The sequence below is a fragment of the Sparus aurata genome, unplaced genomic scaffold (genome assembly GCF_900880675.1).
Source record: "Sparus aurata unplaced genomic scaffold, fSpaAur1.1, whole genome shotgun sequence".
Taxonomy (NCBI): Eukaryota; Metazoa; Chordata; class Actinopteri; order Spariformes; family Sparidae; genus Sparus; species Sparus aurata.
The window spans coordinates 30,979-47,831 of NW_022045178.1; the positions used below are offsets into that span (position 1 = coordinate 30,979).

General features: G+C 43.9%; 1 protein-coding gene across 1 annotated transcript in view; it reads left to right on the forward strand.

Annotated features, from left to right (window-relative positions):
• The window catches only part of ptprma (protein tyrosine phosphatase receptor type Ma), a gene marked incomplete at its 3' end in the record, with an annotated part of 42,387 nt that extends 26,577 nt beyond the window's left edge, over window positions 1–15,810 (forward strand). The window contains exons 12-16 of the mRNA XM_030410992.1: window positions 5,645–5,757; window positions 10,812–10,886; window positions 11,393–11,419; window positions 14,046–14,057; window positions 15,620–15,810. Of these exons, the coding sequence (XP_030266852.1) occupies window positions 5,645–5,757; window positions 10,812–10,886; window positions 11,393–11,419; window positions 14,046–14,057; window positions 15,620–15,810 (418 nt within the window). The remainder of the gene's footprint in view (window positions 1–5,644; window positions 5,758–10,811; window positions 10,887–11,392; window positions 11,420–14,045; window positions 14,058–15,619) is intronic.
• Window positions 15,811–16,853: the final 1,043 nt, after the last annotated feature.

The window sequence follows — 16,853 nt, forward strand, 5'->3', positions numbered from 1 at the left end:
GTGTGATGGAGAGGCTGCTGATCATTGTCCATGATGGATAACAGTTTGTTCAGCGTTCTCCTCTCCACCATGGTCTCAAAAGACTCCAACCTGAGACCAAGTACAGAGCCAGCCTTCTATTAGTGTTGCTGGCTCTGATGCTGCTGCTCCAACACACAGCAGCAAAGAAAATGACGCTGGAAACAACAGACTGGTGAAAGATCTCCAACATCTTGCTGCACACGGTGAAGGATCTCAGCTTCCTCAGGAAATAGAGTCTGCTCATCCCCTTCTTGTACACAGCCTCGGTATTAGATTTCCAGTCCAGTCTGTTGTCGATCACCACTCCCAGGTATCTGTAGTCCTCCACCTCTTCCACCACCTCCCCTCTGATCCGTAGTGGCTGTGAAGGCATCTTCTTTCTCCTGAAGTCGATCACCATCTCTCTGGTCTTGTCGACATTCAGCCTCAGGTGATTCTGTCCAGTCCACTCTACAAAGCCATCTACCAGTGTCCTGTACTCCTCCTCCTCTCCCTCTCTTATACACCCAACAACAGCCGAGTCGTCAGAAAACTTCTGCAGGTGACATGACTCAGAGTTGTGCTGAAAGTCAGTGGTGTATAAGGTGAACAGGAAAGGAGACAGTACAGTTCCCTGTGGAGCTCCTGTATCACTGACCACCACATCAGACAGAACACTGCCCATACGGACAATCTGTGGCCTGCCTGTCAGGTAGTCAGTAATCCAGGAGATCATTGTGTCGTCTACACCCATCACCCGCAGCTTCTCCTCCAGTAGCAGAGGCTGAATGGTGTTGAAAGCACTAGAGAAATCAAAGAATGTGATCCTCACAGTGCCTCCTCCACCATCCAGGTGCATATGGGCTCGTTGCAGCAGGTAGATGACAGCGTCATCGACTCCTAAATGGGGCTGATATGCAAATTGCAGAGGGTCCAGAAATGTGCTCACCTGCGGCCTCAGCTGGGCTAAGACCAGTCTCTCCAGGACCTTCATCACATGAGATGTGAGGGCGACCGGTCTGTAGTCTGCCGGGTCGGATGGCCTCGACTTCTTGGGGACTGGAACCAGGCTGGACTTTTTCCACAGCGTTGGGACCTTCTCCTGACTCAGACTCAGGTTGTACAGTTGGCTGGCACAGGTCTTCAGGATCCTGGGTGTGATGCCGTCAGGGCCTGCAGCCTTTCACTGATGTAGTCTTTCCAGCTGCCTCTTTACCTGGCCTGTAGTCACCGTTGGGCGGGGGTTGATGCAGATGTCTTCAGTGGAGGGGGTGGAGGAGGGGGGGCAGATGGGGAGATGCTGCGTTAGCGTTAGCTATTTTTAGCTGTTAGCATCTTTCGCTATTGCGTAGAATGTGTTAAAAAAAAAAAAAAAAAAACAGAGACAACAAGAAAGTAAACGTTGCATTAACAGGTCTCACTACAAGAAAAAAAACAGGTTTTAAGGTGTTTTCCTTGATTGGCCTCAGGAAGTGAAAATGTTCTTTTTCCTGTAACAATATCTGTTGATTTGACATCACAGTGACATCACAGTGACATCAGAGTGTCATCAGAGTGATTAAGATAAATATTCGACACAGCTTCAGTATCAAAAAGTTTAGTGTCGACGCTAACTTAAAAGTGCAACATGCAAGAATTGGCCCATGTTGAATTCATACTCCAAACAGCAGCTAACTGCTGCTAGCTGTAGCTGTTGTTAGCTGGGAGACACAGTTAAACATGCAGCTAGCCATTGTATCAGTTGACTTTGTGGACTGGATGGTTAGGAGCTATCTGGTTAGCATGCTCACTTTAAAACATATCTCTACAACTCAAGATTCTTTCTCATCTCTTTACGGTTATTTTGTCTTTTTCTGGTTGTTTTGTCTGCAAGGTGGTCTTTGTATCTGCGAGGTGGTCTTTGTCTCTGTGGTGGTCTTTGTCTCTGCAAGGTGGGTTTTGTCTCTGCAAAGTGGTCTTTGTCTCTGTGGTGGTCTTTGTCTCTGCAAGGTGGTCTCCGTCTCTGCGAGGTGGTCTTTGTCTCTGCGAGGTGGTCTCCATCTCTGCGAGGTGGTCTTTGTCTCTGCGAGGTGGTCTTTGTCTCTGCGAGGTGGTCTCCGTCTCTGCGAGGTGGTCTTTGTCTCTGCGAGGTGGTCTCCATCTCTGCGAGGTGGTCTTTGTCTCTGTGGTGGTCTTTGTCTCTGCAAGGTGGGTTTTGTCTCTGTGGTGGTCTTTGTCTCTGTGGTGGTCTTTGTCTCTGCAAGGTGGTCTCCGTCTCTGCGAGGTGGTCTTTGTCTCTGCAAGGTGGTCTCCGTCTCTGCGAGGTGGTCTTTGTCTCTGCGAGGTGGTCTCCATCTCTGCGAGGTGGTCTTTGTCTCTGCGAGGTGGTCTCCATCTCTGCGAGGTGGTCTCCATCTCTGCGAGGTGGTCTCCGTCTCTGCAAGGTGGTCTTTGTCTCTGCGAGGTGGTCTCCATCTCTGCGAGGTGGTCTCCGTCTCTGCGAGGTGGTCTTTGTCTCTGCGAGGTGGTCTTTGTCTCTGCGAGGTGGTCTTTGTCTCTCTGTGGTCGATACATCAGCACACGTCGATCTGTGTTGGACTCTGGTGAGTTTCCGGTGTACTTGTTGTTCAGCAGCAGTTCCACCTGCATTATCTGAGGAACGAGTTCACCATCGCTCGCCTCCAGTTTCCTCCTCCTGATTGGCTCAACGCTGAGTGGAAGCTTCTGTTTCCTGTTTCAGCTCTGATGTGAACAGTAAAAATAAAAACGGTGAAACTCGACTTTTTGATCAATAACTGTGTGAGATGCAGGAGAGAAACCTGAGTTTCCCTCCAGGTTAGAGCTGAATTATCTCCAACCGACGCCTCCTCAGGGAGACAGGAAGTACTCACACACTCCTCCTCAGGTCACTGTGTGTGTGTGTGTGTGTGTGTGTGTGTGTGTGTGTGTGTTTATGCACAGTTTCAGTCCGATAGCAGAATCTGAACACAGCAGCTGAAGTCAGACACGATGTGAGCTGTAGTGATCAGCTTCATCACGAGGAGATCAATAAACCGATGCATTGATCATCAGGCTGGTCTGCAGAGTTCTTCAGTATTTCTGCCTCAGTGAGTCACAGCTGACTTTAACCACCACACGTGGACAGAAGTATGTGGACGGCTCAGTTTAATGTTCCTGAAGGAGGAGAGACTGTAGCTCACAGTGTGTGTGTGTGTGTGTGTGTGTGTGTGTGTGTGTGTGTGTGTGGGCAGTGGAGCAGGGTTAATAGAATTAGCCGGGTGTAATAAACCTGTCTGATCAAATGATCGTTACAAGGAGAGATACACCTACACACACACACACACACACACACACACACACACGCTCTGACATCCATTACTGCTAACAGCATTGTCCTGTCGCTCATTAGATTAGCATAGATTAGCCTTGACATGCATCTGTGTGTGTGTGTTAATGTTAAGTGTTGCTAAATCAATCAACCCCCGACACCCTGCTGATGATGTCATGACACACACACACACACACACACAAACACACACACAGTAAGTCTCCATTGAATTCAGATATGAAAACATATAAAAGCTGTATAACTGCAGTACATTCTTTATAAACAGCGCTCACATCCTGCTCCCTCTATTCACTCATATCTGTAGAGAGAGAGAGAGAGTGTGTGTGTGTGTGTCTGTGTGTGTGGAGGGGTCAGAGGTTGAAGGTCAGGACGGCTGATTGGAGTCAGAGAGGTCGACTCGGCTCTGCAGGAAAGTTAGAGACAAACAGAGACAGAAAACTGTTTGAAAAATACTAAAACTAAAATGTTTAGAGTGAAGACAGTTATTCTGCTCTGTCTCTCTGTGTCTTTGTCTCTCTGTGTGGCTTTGTCTCTGTGTGGCTTTGTCTCTATGTGGCTTTGACTCTCTGTGGCTTTGACTCTCTGTAGCTTTGTCTCTCTGTAGCTTTGTCTCTCTGTGGCTGTCCTCTGTCTCTCTGTAGCTTTGTCTCTCTGTAGCTTTGTCTCTCTGTGGCTTTGACTCTCTGTAGCTTTGTCTCTCTGTAGCTTTGTCTCTCTGTGGCTGTCCTCTGTCTCTCTGTAGCTTTGTCTCTCTGTGGCTTTGTCTCTCTGTGGCTTTGACTCTCTGTAGCTTTGTCTCTCTGTAGCTTTGTCTCTCTGTGGCTGTCCTCTGTCTCTCCGTAGCTTTGTCTCTCTGTGGCCTTGTCTCTCTGTGGCTGTCCTCGCTGTGGCTTTGTCTCACTGTGGCTTTGGCTCTCTGTGTCTTTGTCTCTCTGTGGCTGTCTTTTGTCTCGTTGTTGTTGTTTTTTGTCTTTTGTCTCCTTGTGGCCGTTTCTCCATATCTTTGTGTTCATCGTGTGTCAGTGTGCAGTCATCTCCTGTCTTGGGTCTGTCTCACAGTTTGGTGTGAGATGCTGTGAGTTGTGTGTCTGCAGACAGGTTTGTGTTGCAGCGGCACTCAGAGTTTGTGTGTTCAGGTCTGAATCAGAGAAGAAGAAACGCTGCAGGTTTTCACTGTCTGACTGAACCACAGAAGAAGAAATAGGTGACATGAGGGGGAGGAGGGCAGCCTCGCCTCGGGCGCTTTCACCGTCCTCCATGTTAACCCTGACACACACACACACGCACACACAAACACACACACAGCTGCTTTCACTGATGTCTTACTTTTCAGTTTAAAAGCCTGTTTTTTTATATTTATTTATATATTTCAATATTTTTTCCTTTTCCATTTTCAGGTCAGGGTTAAACTTTCCACCGGTGTGTGTGTGTGTGTGTGTGTGTGTGTGTGTGTGTGTGCGTGTGTGTGTGTGTGTGAGTAATTGGACAAATGGATGTTTTTTTTGTTCACACACTCGGAATAGAAAGAGAGAAAATATGTGGAGCTTTTAAAACAGATGGAGCATTTCTGTGTGTGTGTGTGTGTGTGTGTGTGTGTGTGTAAATGGATGGACGAGAGGATGAAAGCATGTTTTTAAAGAAATTTCTCCTGTTCAGTGGTTCTGGAGGTCCAGATAGAGAGAAAAAGATGATTCAAAGAGAGACAAGAAAATAAATCATCAGATCCTCCAAAGAGACTAAAACAATCGTGTGTGTGTGTGTGTGTGTGTGTGTGTGTGTGTGTGTGTGATCTTTTTATGCCTCATATATTTAAAAGGCAGAACTAATTCAGAAATGTACGATCGCAATTACAGGAAAATGTTCACGGTCTCATCTTCAGTTCACATTAAAGATGAACTCTAATCTAATGGACTGCTGAAGACACAGAACCCCAAACTGCTCCTGATGTGCTGGTCGGCACCTTGCATGGCAGAGACAGAAAGAGACAGTGTCATGTTGAGCTGATTTATAATGTAGCTGTAAGTGTCTCCCAGAGAGTTGAGCAGTGATGATGATGATGATGATCAACCTTTGTCTTCAGACTGCTGAAGTGAAGAAGAGTTCAGACTGAAGATCACAGAGACATCTTCAGTCTCAGTCCTGAGGCGTCGTGGCTTCTGTTGTTTTTGTTGTCGTTGTTATCGTTGTTATCGTTGTTGTTGTTATCGTTGTTATCGTTGTTGTTGTTGTTATCGTTGTTATCGTTGTTATCGTTGTTATCGTTGTTCTGTGATGCAGGTCAGTGACACTGAACCTGCTCCGTTTGTGTCTTTGCAGGAAGTTGGCCAAGAAGAGGAAGGAGACTCTGAGCTCCAGACAGGAAATGACTCTGATGGTCAACAATTCCCAAAACACAACAATGGTGGACACACACACGCTCAACGGACGCAGTGAGTACACAACCACACACACACACACACACACACACACACACACCCAAATACACACCAACAGGAACTGAGTGTTGTTTAATGTACGGGACAAAGTGTGGAGGAGGATCGGGGACACGGTGGGACAATGTCTCTGATCGACTTTAACTTTCTGAGTCAGAAATCAGAAATTCAGAGAAATGAGACGAAGACGAGAAAAGAACAACAAAAGAAGACAATCACACAGGAAACACATGAGACGAAGACGAGATGACACAAAGACATAAATATAAGATGAAGACAAAGACACGCAGAGACAACAGAGATGATAATAAAATACAGACAGACAGCCCTGTCCCTGCCTGCCTGTCTGTCTGTAAACAGCGATGAGTAAATGATAGTTTGTCTTAACGAGGTGAATATTCAGAGACGATGTGACTTCAGGTGAGATGAGACACTGTTTTATCACGAAGTGACGGACTGACAGAGGCAGCCGGGGGGTGGAGGGGTGATGGAGGGTTAGAGGACGGAGGAGACGACCTTCCCTCAGGCTTTCTCCTCCTCTGAGCTCCTCCAGCACTCACTGTCTTCTCACTGCTGCTGTGAGTGATCATATCGCCATCATGTGTGTGTGTGTGAGTGTGTGTGTGTGTGTGTGTGCGTGTGTGTGTGTGAGAGAGTGTGTGTGTGTGTGTGTGTTCTGATGTGTCTTGTTGGGCCTTGCATTGCACGAGGCACAATTGAGGAGTGTTTATGCAACATTAAAAGGGGGTTTTAGTTTAAATCAATAATATCAATAATAATTAATTAATTGAAGAAGGGGAAACATAGCAAATTTACATAATCGATCTCATAAAAACGTACTAAACTGTTTATAACTGATTAATAATTAAAGGAGTCATCACCCGGAAATCGCAATTTCTCTCATTAAATCATGCATATTGGTGTTGGACCTCTGTTGAAACTTGCCTGAAAAGCTGGAGTTTGAAAGTGGCTCATTTGTTTCACTTTGGCTCTTTTTCCAAACAGGAATAGCGCACAGTAGTGCGCGTTCCTAAAGCACGAGATTTTGACTCTGCTCCTGTGGTGACGTTACCACAGGAGGCTACTTGCATATTAAGCATCGGCTCACAGCCGTCCTCAGCCAGAGTGAGCACGCCGAATCTGCTTATTTCTCTGTCATTTTCACGCCATACATCGTGACCGCCAGCATTAAAACTCAGGTCTTACATGTAAAACACGAGTGTGAAAACTAAGAAGGAAAGAAAAAAGAATTTACCATTCAGAGACGTCCTGCTGTAAACGTGTCTCTCCACCGTCTCTGCCTCTTCACTCTCCCGTTCGGTTTCCGACTCCGGCTCGTACATAAATGCCAGAATTCTGTAAGGTTCATCATTTAGTGTGTGCGCCACGACAGCGGGCTGTTTATGTTGTGGAGTCTGTGTGCATGCAGGCTCGCCCCCCATTCCGGCTCTGTCCTTCCTGCGGCTAATCAACGCGCGCCTCATTACATATTAATACAATGCACATCCGGACCGGTCAGAACCTCGCGCATAATCTCGCGTGAAAAAGTCGCGGTATGAAAAAGGGTCAGAACAAGCTCTATGTTTGATTTTTGATTTTGATTTTTTTTTATTTTTCTAATAAGCTTTAAGAATTGATCCAAAGCGATCCAAGAGGGACTGGATATGTAAAATACCAGGTGATGACTCCTTTAACTTATAAATACAACCACATTTACCATAACCGCTGTAATGGTTGAAGGATGTTGGAGTTCTTGACAGTGTAGAGGTCGGCAATATTCACTCTTGTACAATATATTGTATATATTAATAATACCCAGTTCAACGTTACCAGTCTTTGAAGAAAAGGTGCTGGTGGCTGCAGAACAAGGTTGGGATTCCAGTGTTGAATGCTGTTCTTGATGTGAAGGTCTGGTGAAAGTCATCAAAGGAGGAAACATTTTGCTCCTCTCCTTTGCAGGATAGCAGCGATGCTAACTTGCTCGGTGTTCCTCAGATTGTGAAGTTAGCTGGCAAGCTTTGCGTCGCAGCTGCTGTGTTCTACCTCCTGTTCTAGGGTTGTTTTGCTCTGAACAGCAAGACTGGCTATATGGGGCAGCTTCCTGTGGAGGAGGGGTGGCTATGGCACAATCTAATGGCTCTGGGCATACAGATTGGGGCCAATAAAGATATACACAGTTAACACTTTACTTACACTTAAACATGCACTAACTGGAATGCAGGGCAGTAACAGTCAGACGATTGTCTCTTGAAGTTGACTTAGGCTGAAACACGTGGTATTAACAGCTAAGGTACAAAACTTCTGTTTCACAGGGCTGGTAGCATGCTGTGTCTCTCTCTCTGGCTCTACTTCTTACTCAGGCTGAAATGCACGGCAGTAACAGCCAGATATAAACTTCTATGTATCACAGGGCCGGTGGCATGCTTTGATTAACACGAGGAACAATTAAATTGTCATCAACAGCTTGACTACGATGCATTGAATACAGGATATTCAAAAGCTGCCTGGAAATTCTTACAATTTCTACAGAGCACTTTCAACTTGAATCGGTAGCAGCAATAGCAAATGGCTCAAAGTGGCAGTTAATAACCTAAAAGATTTTGTTTAATCAAATGGGTTATACATTTGATCGATAAATCAATTCTCATCACACTGCAATTTTTTTAAGTACAAATCAACATCTACTTCTGTAGTAGACTATTGGTTAAAGGGTTCAAGATGTGAATCTTCAATTTTCTTTATAATTCTTTCTTTATTTAGAAAGGCAAACTTCCATCACATATATAAATTACAGCCATAGTCATTCAAGGACATAAGAAAGGATGGATGTAGAAATTTAAGTGCTTTATCCATACTGCCCTTCTGGGGTTTTCTTTTACAGACCACTAGTTTCCCAGTTATGTACAATTAAACAAATAAAACAAATAAAAACAAAACAGAACCGGGGAGCGCACCACTTCTGACACTCAAAACATCACATAAAAAGGGGGGGTCAGGTTCACCCAAAACACAAGTGCATTCAAATGAAATCAGATCTAATTGGTTTTACATACTCAGTCCATTTGGTCCGGATCTTATCAAATTTGTCTTTTTCAACTCTGAGGGAAAAGGATATCTTCTCCATAACATAAATCTCATAGACAACTTCAATCCATTCATTAATGGTGGGAGGTTCTGCTTTTAACCATTTCCTCATTACAGATTTTTTACTGGCCGCCAATAGTATAGCCAAAAGTTTTTTGTGTTTGACGTTCCATGTTTCACACATTATATTGCCCAAATACATAGTTTCACATGTAAATGGAATGTTTACATTAAAGACTTTTTGATATGTTTGTGGATTTCTTCCCAGTAAGGTCTTATTGCCTGGCAGTCCCAAAAAATATGGAAATGGTTGGCTCCATTAGACCCGCAGAGTCTCCAACAAGCATCCCTGCTGCCTTGATAGCGTTTCTGAATGGGTGTGATAAAAAATCTTGAAATATTTTTCCAACAGAATTCCCGCCATGTGTTTGACCCAGTTGAGCACTATTGTAGCTGGTTTATTTTCTCCCAGCTCTCTTGTGTGATTATTACCCCTGCTTCCTTTTCCCATTTCTTCTTTATGTGTTCTATATTCTCTTGTTTAGATAATTGTATGGCATTATATCATTTGGAGATAATTTTGTTGCTCGATCTGGGCTTAGTTAATGATAAAGATACCTCCATAAACCCTGACTCACCTTTTCCTAACACCTCTTTAAGATTTATGTTAAAATAATGTCTCACTTGCAGGTACCTAAAAAAATCATCTCTTCCCGTGAATCTTCAATTTTAGCACTGTTCAAATTATGCTGAAATTAATATCGCACATTTATGAATGATTGAACAGTTCACTGCCTCACATATGATAATAATATGTGGATACCTCACACGGGGCACCATTTATATTGGGCATTAATCATGTTTATGCAACATTAAAAGAGAGATTTAGGTTAAATTCAATCAATCAATCAATCAATAATAATTAATGATTATCAGGTATAATTATTAATTATGGTGAATAATATGATCCAATTTTGTGTGTGTGTGTCGGCAGAACAAAAAAACAATGGTGGTCCCTGCGATCACATGTGGGTGTGATATGCTCCGGACTCAAGGAATGTGTGTGTGTGTGTGTGTGTGTATGTGTGTGTGTGAGTGTGTGTGTGTGTGTGTGTGAGTGTGATGCCATGTTAGAGGAGATGGTTCGTTGCATGCAGAGACTCTGAGTCTGTGTGAAACATAATTCGACTAACGTCTAGGAAAGCAAACTACCAACCTTGACCTGAGGTCACAATAACAGTGAATAAAACACATGAATTGAACACATCACATCAACCAGAGTTTAAAGTCTTGTGCTTAGCCGTGCTATGCTATGCTATCTAAGGCCAGTTCAGCGTTACCAGTCTTTGAAGAGAAGGTGCTGGTGGATGCAGGAGAAGGTTGGAACTCCAGTGTTGAATGTTGTTCTTGTTCCGCAAAGTTTGAAACAGCAGAGGAGGAAACAGGTCGCTCCTTTCCTTCGCAGGATAGCAGCTCAGTGCTAACTTGCTTAGTGTTCCTCAGATTGTGAAGTTAGCTGGCGAGCTTTGAGTCGCAGCTGCTGGTGCTAACTGATCTGGAATACTGGCAGGACCTCGTGTCGCTGCAGTGAGGAGAAGTTCTTTGGGCCTCCTGCAGATGCAGCTTGCAGCTCTCAGCAGCTGTGAGACCAGAAGAAGAGATCTTGAGGGCAGGCAGCCCCGTGGAGGAGATGGAGAGGAGAGCTTGAAGATCAGAAGTTGAAGGAGTAGAGGGCGTCGAGTGAAAGAGAGAGAGAACAAGGAAGGCACTAGAGTTCTGACTGTCTGATCAGACGGGGGTCTATCACCAGTACAGCATGCTGTTCAAAGCTGAATGTTGCACCTAGGTGTGAAGAATGGGGAATTCTGGGACACTGAGTTCAGTTCAGAGTCCATTTTGAAATCCAGAATGAATGACTTCATCTGTGGGTCCCAACAGTCTCATGTTATTCTTGTTTCTCTGTCCAGCTGTGTCGTCTCCGTCCTCCTTCACCCTGAAGACAAACACAATCAGCACCACCGTCCCCAACTCCTACTACCCAGGTAACAGACACACACACACACACACACACACACTCACACACACACACACACACACACACCTACAGCTGTGTTCAGACGGGTCAACCCGTGGTTCTGGACTCTGTGATTGATCCATGATGGAGACATATGAAGACGAGCTGGAGGTGAAGACAGTGTCTGTGTGGTCCCACAGGGGTTTGTCCTGCAGAATCTGACCTGCTGTCAGCTGTTACAGTCACGTTGTCAGAACATAGTGAGATTCTAGAAGAGACCCGTCAGACCTGAAGTCTGCTAATGTTAAACACTGATTCTGTTGTTGATCTGAACCTGAAGTCTAGACAAGACAAACTGCTCGGGTCCAGATCAGATCCAGACAGCTGACCCACGTCTTCCGCTCTTCTTTTTCCTCTGTCCTGTCTTTCTTTCTGTCGTTCTGTCTCTCTTTCCGTCTCTCTTTCTGTCTGTCTCTCTCTCTCTGTCTCCGTCTCTCTCTCTGTCTGTCTGCTGCTGATGTGTCCTGATGGCAGATCCCTTCGTTCCGACGGCCATTCTGGGTGAGACACCTTTCCTTTTCCTTCCTCTGTAGGACAGATCGACCTGCACAGGTAGACAGACAGACAGAGAGACAGACAGAGAGACAGACAGGGAGTGGACAGACAGGTGAGACAGAGAGAGAGAGAGAATGAGAAAGAGAAGGAGAGAGAGTGATACTTTGGCTTCATCCATTCCTGCTTGCTTCTCGTTCGGCTGCTTTTGATTTTCTGATTCTTTTTGTTGTTTGTTTTTTCTCCAGATTAATTATTATATTGTTTCATTTGACGGATGAGTTTTTGTGTCTCATACACTGATTCTCTACCTCAGAAGTTGCTCTAAGTTGTTTTTCGAGCTTTGATTTATTTCATTTTATTATTTCATGTATTCTTTTTTAATTATTAGATTTACAAGTTCTTTTTTTATCATTATTCATTTATGTTATTTTTTTATATTTTTTTTTTTATTTTTTTTTTACCTCTTTTATTTCCTTTGGTTTGTTTGAATCGACGGTGGGCTTCACTTCATCCCCACATCCACAACATTCCTGCGTGTCGTGTTGACGTCACGTCTGTCTGTGACCTCCAACCTCTGCATGGACACAACACGGCCGCGTGGACGGGGGGAGGAAACTAACATGAACGAATAAATCATAGCAGGAACAACAGACGAGTCAGTCAGAGGTCCTGGTAGCTGCTTCTTTTACTCTCTGGGCTTCTTGGTCCGGATTCTTGGCTTCACGCAGATGTTTGTTGGATTCCAGATGTTCTTTATTCGCCATGAGCTGAAGCTGAAAGAACTCATCCAAATCAAGAAAGCTGTGCTAAGCTAGCTCGCCCTCCATTGTGCATTCAAAATATCAGACCTTCAACTTCACAAACAAACAGAGAACAGTTGATTAAATCAAACCATCTGATTAATGTGTGCTTATTTAACAGAATGTCATACTAATATAAGACAAAGCACAGCTGATAATAACCTTTATTCCACAGTTACTGTTTGATTTGAGTCAGAAATTCTATTTATATTCTACTAAAGTGCAACAACAGATATGTTCAGAGAGGTTTATCATGATTTGTGATAATGAACATTAAACATATTCGTAAAGTGTTAACCGACAATATATATACATATATATAGTTATATATTTTATTCAGTCAGCAACTGAAGTGAACTTGTACTGAGTCACAGCTGTGTTCAGGTTCATGTTCAGAGATATTGTCTTTGTTGAATATTGAAAGTAGACTCGAAGAACAAAACGAGACTTCTTTAACATTTACATGAAACTATTTAACTTTGTTCAGCTGAACTGAAGCATTGTCATATTCAAACCAACAACAGCTGGAACAAAAAAAGAGAATAGAGAGAGCTAACTGCAGCTAACATCACTCTGGTTCCTCTGTGAGATTATTCAACTGGATTCTGGATTATTGTAGAAAATAATCTGAAGGTTCTGATCCGTCCAGGTTCTGTTGATCCAGTTAATCTCCACAGATGAACTCCATTCTGTGATGTGTGAAGCTAAATTAAATGTGTAGAAGCTAATGTTAGGCTACAAACAGACGACATCACGGTCACATGACTGAAACGTCTCCACCACTAAGATTCTTATTGCACAATTACTATCCAGGTTTTTTCTATAAACTGATCAATGTACAAGTTGTAAAGTCAGAGTTAGAACAGTGTGTAACTAAAGTGGCCTGTAAAGACGGACTAGTGAGTAGATGAGTCTCCGTGTTCGCTGTGAGGCCGTTTAATGTTCCCGACAACCTCTGTAGTCTCATTCAGACACTCGTTAGCAACCGCTAACTGTTTCTAACACATGAAGAGCTTCATGATTAAACTGTGAGACATTAATGATGATTTTATGTTGGAGAACAAAACCTGTAAATATGTTCAGCCTGTGGTGACACACAGCTTATTACACACATTTAACTGGAAACACATCAACAGACTTTGAGATGAGGGAAGAGGAAGTGCTAACGTGCTAACGTGCTAACTGATCTCTGAGTTTTAGGACTCACGGACTACAGCTCTCTATTTTCTACCGCACAAACTCTGGTGAAGTAAAAGTGTCGAACAGATAAGATCTTAAAACATAGCTCATTTAGCGTAGCTGCTTGTTTTGCACAGTGTTGATCTTTGTTGTCGTAGCTGCTCACAGGAAGTGAAAACCTTGTTTTTTTCCGCTCTTCGTAGCCGAGGCCTAACAAACACATCACACCTCTCTTCTCTATGTTAAAACTAGCAGTCATGTTACCAGTTCAGACTAAACTCGGACACTAACTGCAGTGCTAAATGTGCGGCTAGGCTAGTTTAATTTCCAGGTGAAGGAAGGGGAAGACTAGAAGCAAACTGTCACATGAATTCCTGTTTCTCCTCTCTCTTCAGGCCAGAGGTTCTGACGTTAGCTGAGGCTACCGGTCCTACACTGAGGGTACAGTTAGCCAGGTTAGCATAGGCACTTGCTGCTAGCTGTTAAAAGTTCAAATAGAGCTACAACAGTACTAGGAGCTACTTCCTGTTTGATTTATGTTAGCTGTGTGTTAGCAGTAGACTAGCTTAAGTCCAGGCTAAAGCTAAAGCTAAAGTTGTTGCTTATACCCTGTCTCCTCTCTTCTTCTTCTTTTCTATCTTCTCTGTGTAAAGTGCCCATTAATGGTAAGTGGTTAAATTTGGGGCTCGGGGGGGGGGGAGTCATGTTGGCGGGGTGTCTGTCACCACTGCGCATGGAGCCACACCCACAACCCGCTGTGATGTCATCAGTTAGCGTGGCCATGCCCCATTCTTACCCCCATGTGAAATTGTGACATCACAATCCCGACACTTCCCATCATTTCACCTCGTGCCAGTCAGGTTTCAGCTCTGGCCGTCTCTCTCGCTCTGATTGGTTGATGTTGTTGTCGTTGTGGTTGTCCCATCCGTCCTCTACCACCACCTCCATTACGCCACCCATCTCTTCACTTCGCCATGATTGGTTGGGCTGTTTGGATTAGAGAGTTTCTGATTGGTCAGTCAGCCCCAGGCTAGCCAATAAGAACAGAGTTAGAGAGTGTAGTGGAAGGTTTATCCGCCGAGTCTCTGCTGAAATGTTCACGTCAAGAGTCCTGGACCTTTGTTTGATGGTGAAACCAGTTTGTTCTGTTCCAGGACTCTGAACTCTCTGCTCTTTTCACACTGCAGCTCCCAGAACCTGGACCACAACCCGTACTCGTGCTGTACTAGATCTGGACCAGTGTTCATACCATTTTGTACTGGATCTCATGCCATGGTGAACTGGAACTGGACCAGTACTTACACCATGCTGTACTGAGTGTGGACCAGTACTTATAACTTGCTGTACTGGATCTGTACCATTAGTTATACCATGCTGTACTGGATTTGGTCCAGTACTTAGATCATGCTGTACTAAGTGTGAACCAGTACTTGCGCCATGCTGTACTGAGTGTGGACCAGTTCTTATAACTTGCCGTACTGCATCTGAACCAGTACTTTCACCACATTGTACTGGATCCAGACCAGTACTTATACAGTACTGAACTGGATCTAGTACCATGCTGTACTGGATCTGGACCAGTCAGTAGTTCCTATCTTCAAAGGGATTGGCATTGAAACTCCAGCTAGTTGATCAAATTATTGATTGGTGATCAACGGTTACGGCAGCAGTGTGAAAAGAACCAGCCAATCACCATCCTCTCTGCAGTCATGTGATTTGATGTAACATGATGTTTGTGCCAGTCATCTCCATCGTCATGGTAACACGATGGTAGCTGTGGGTGTGGACCAGGGCTCATTCGTGCCGGTTCATTGGTCCTTTTTGTTGACAATGCAACAGATTATAAATCTGATCAGATGGGTCATTGATCTTCTGGCTGTTTGGCCGGTGTTTCTCAAACTAAACGAGGAACATCAGCCAATCTAGTGGAAGTTCTGGCTGATCAGTACACTGATGATCAACACACTTCATGTACAGATTTAATCTTAATCTAAAGAACTTAATTTGGCTTCAGTGTGACTCCAACTGCTACTGACATATTCACGATGAGTCAGAGAAAATGTTAGATGTAAACATGTGTGACCTCTGACCCGGGTCAGTCTGGTCCAGTCCATGCCATCCAACATGATCATGCATCATATGTGTACTGTGTTGTGTGTGTGTGTGTGTGTGTGTGTGTCTGGTGACTGCAGCTTGAGTCTGACCCGTGTGTCTCCTCCTCCCACAGATGACAGCCACACCATGACCAGTGAAACCAGCAGCCTGGTCCAGTCCCACTACAAGCAGCGCGAGTCGGAGCGGGAGGCGCTGCCCTACCAGACGGGTCAGCTGCACCCGGCCATCCGAGTGGCCGACCTGCTGCAGCACATCACACAGATGAAGTGTGCTGAAGGATACGGCTTCAAGGAGGAGTACGAGGTGAGGAGGAACACACGCACACACACACACACACACACACACACACATACACACACACACACACACACACACACACACACACACAGAGCTAACAGTGTTAGCATGCAATCTGTCTGAAGTTGGCGCTCGAGCTCGATCGCACGTCAACGTCCGCTGACGAGGAGATAATGACAGAGTTTAACTGAGACGTTCATTTTATTTCAGCCAATCACAACAAGCGACATGTCGCCTCTGACAGCAGTGGATCAACTGTAAACAGCTGTGAAAACATAATGATAATAATAATAATGATAATAATAATAATTCATCTGTATGAAAACACAGCAGTTTAAAGACAAACTGAAGTGAAGTAAAGATACGCTACTTCAGTTTTAGAGCTGGAAGAAGTGTTGTTAAAAGATTTTAGTTAAGAAATAAATAATTATTTATAATTTATGTTTGATGATTTTTGTAAATGATGAGTTTGTGAGGAGACTTGAGGTCGCGGCTGTTTGTGAGTTGTCCATCGTTTGTGTTGTTATCAGGACAGACGTGATGTTTCTTCAACGCATTTATATTATATATATGTTATATTGTAAATATGTTATATTGTAAATATGTTATATTATAAATATAATATATTATAAAGGCAACTCAAACAGGACAGACCGACTCAGACACAGCAGAGGTCGCTGTGTTGCTGCTACATTTGATCTGTTTACGTGCGTTCGATCGATGGATTCGTGTTCCGTCTCTGAATAAACCTCACGTCACCTCAAGGACATGATTCAGTAATGATTCATTGATTTCTGCAGTTCATCAGTTATTATTTATAAAATATCAAAAATACTGAGTCCAAGGTGAAGTTTTCTAATATCATCATCCAAATATTCAGTTTACTGTGAAACATCCAGCGAATGCTTCATTGATTGTTTCAAAACAATGTTGATTATCAATTAATCAACTAATTGTTTCATTAGTGGAGAAAGAAAGAGGCTCAAAACAGCAGCACTGCAGAGAGAGTGTGTGTGTATGTGTGTGTGCTCCCCACATGTTTACCCATT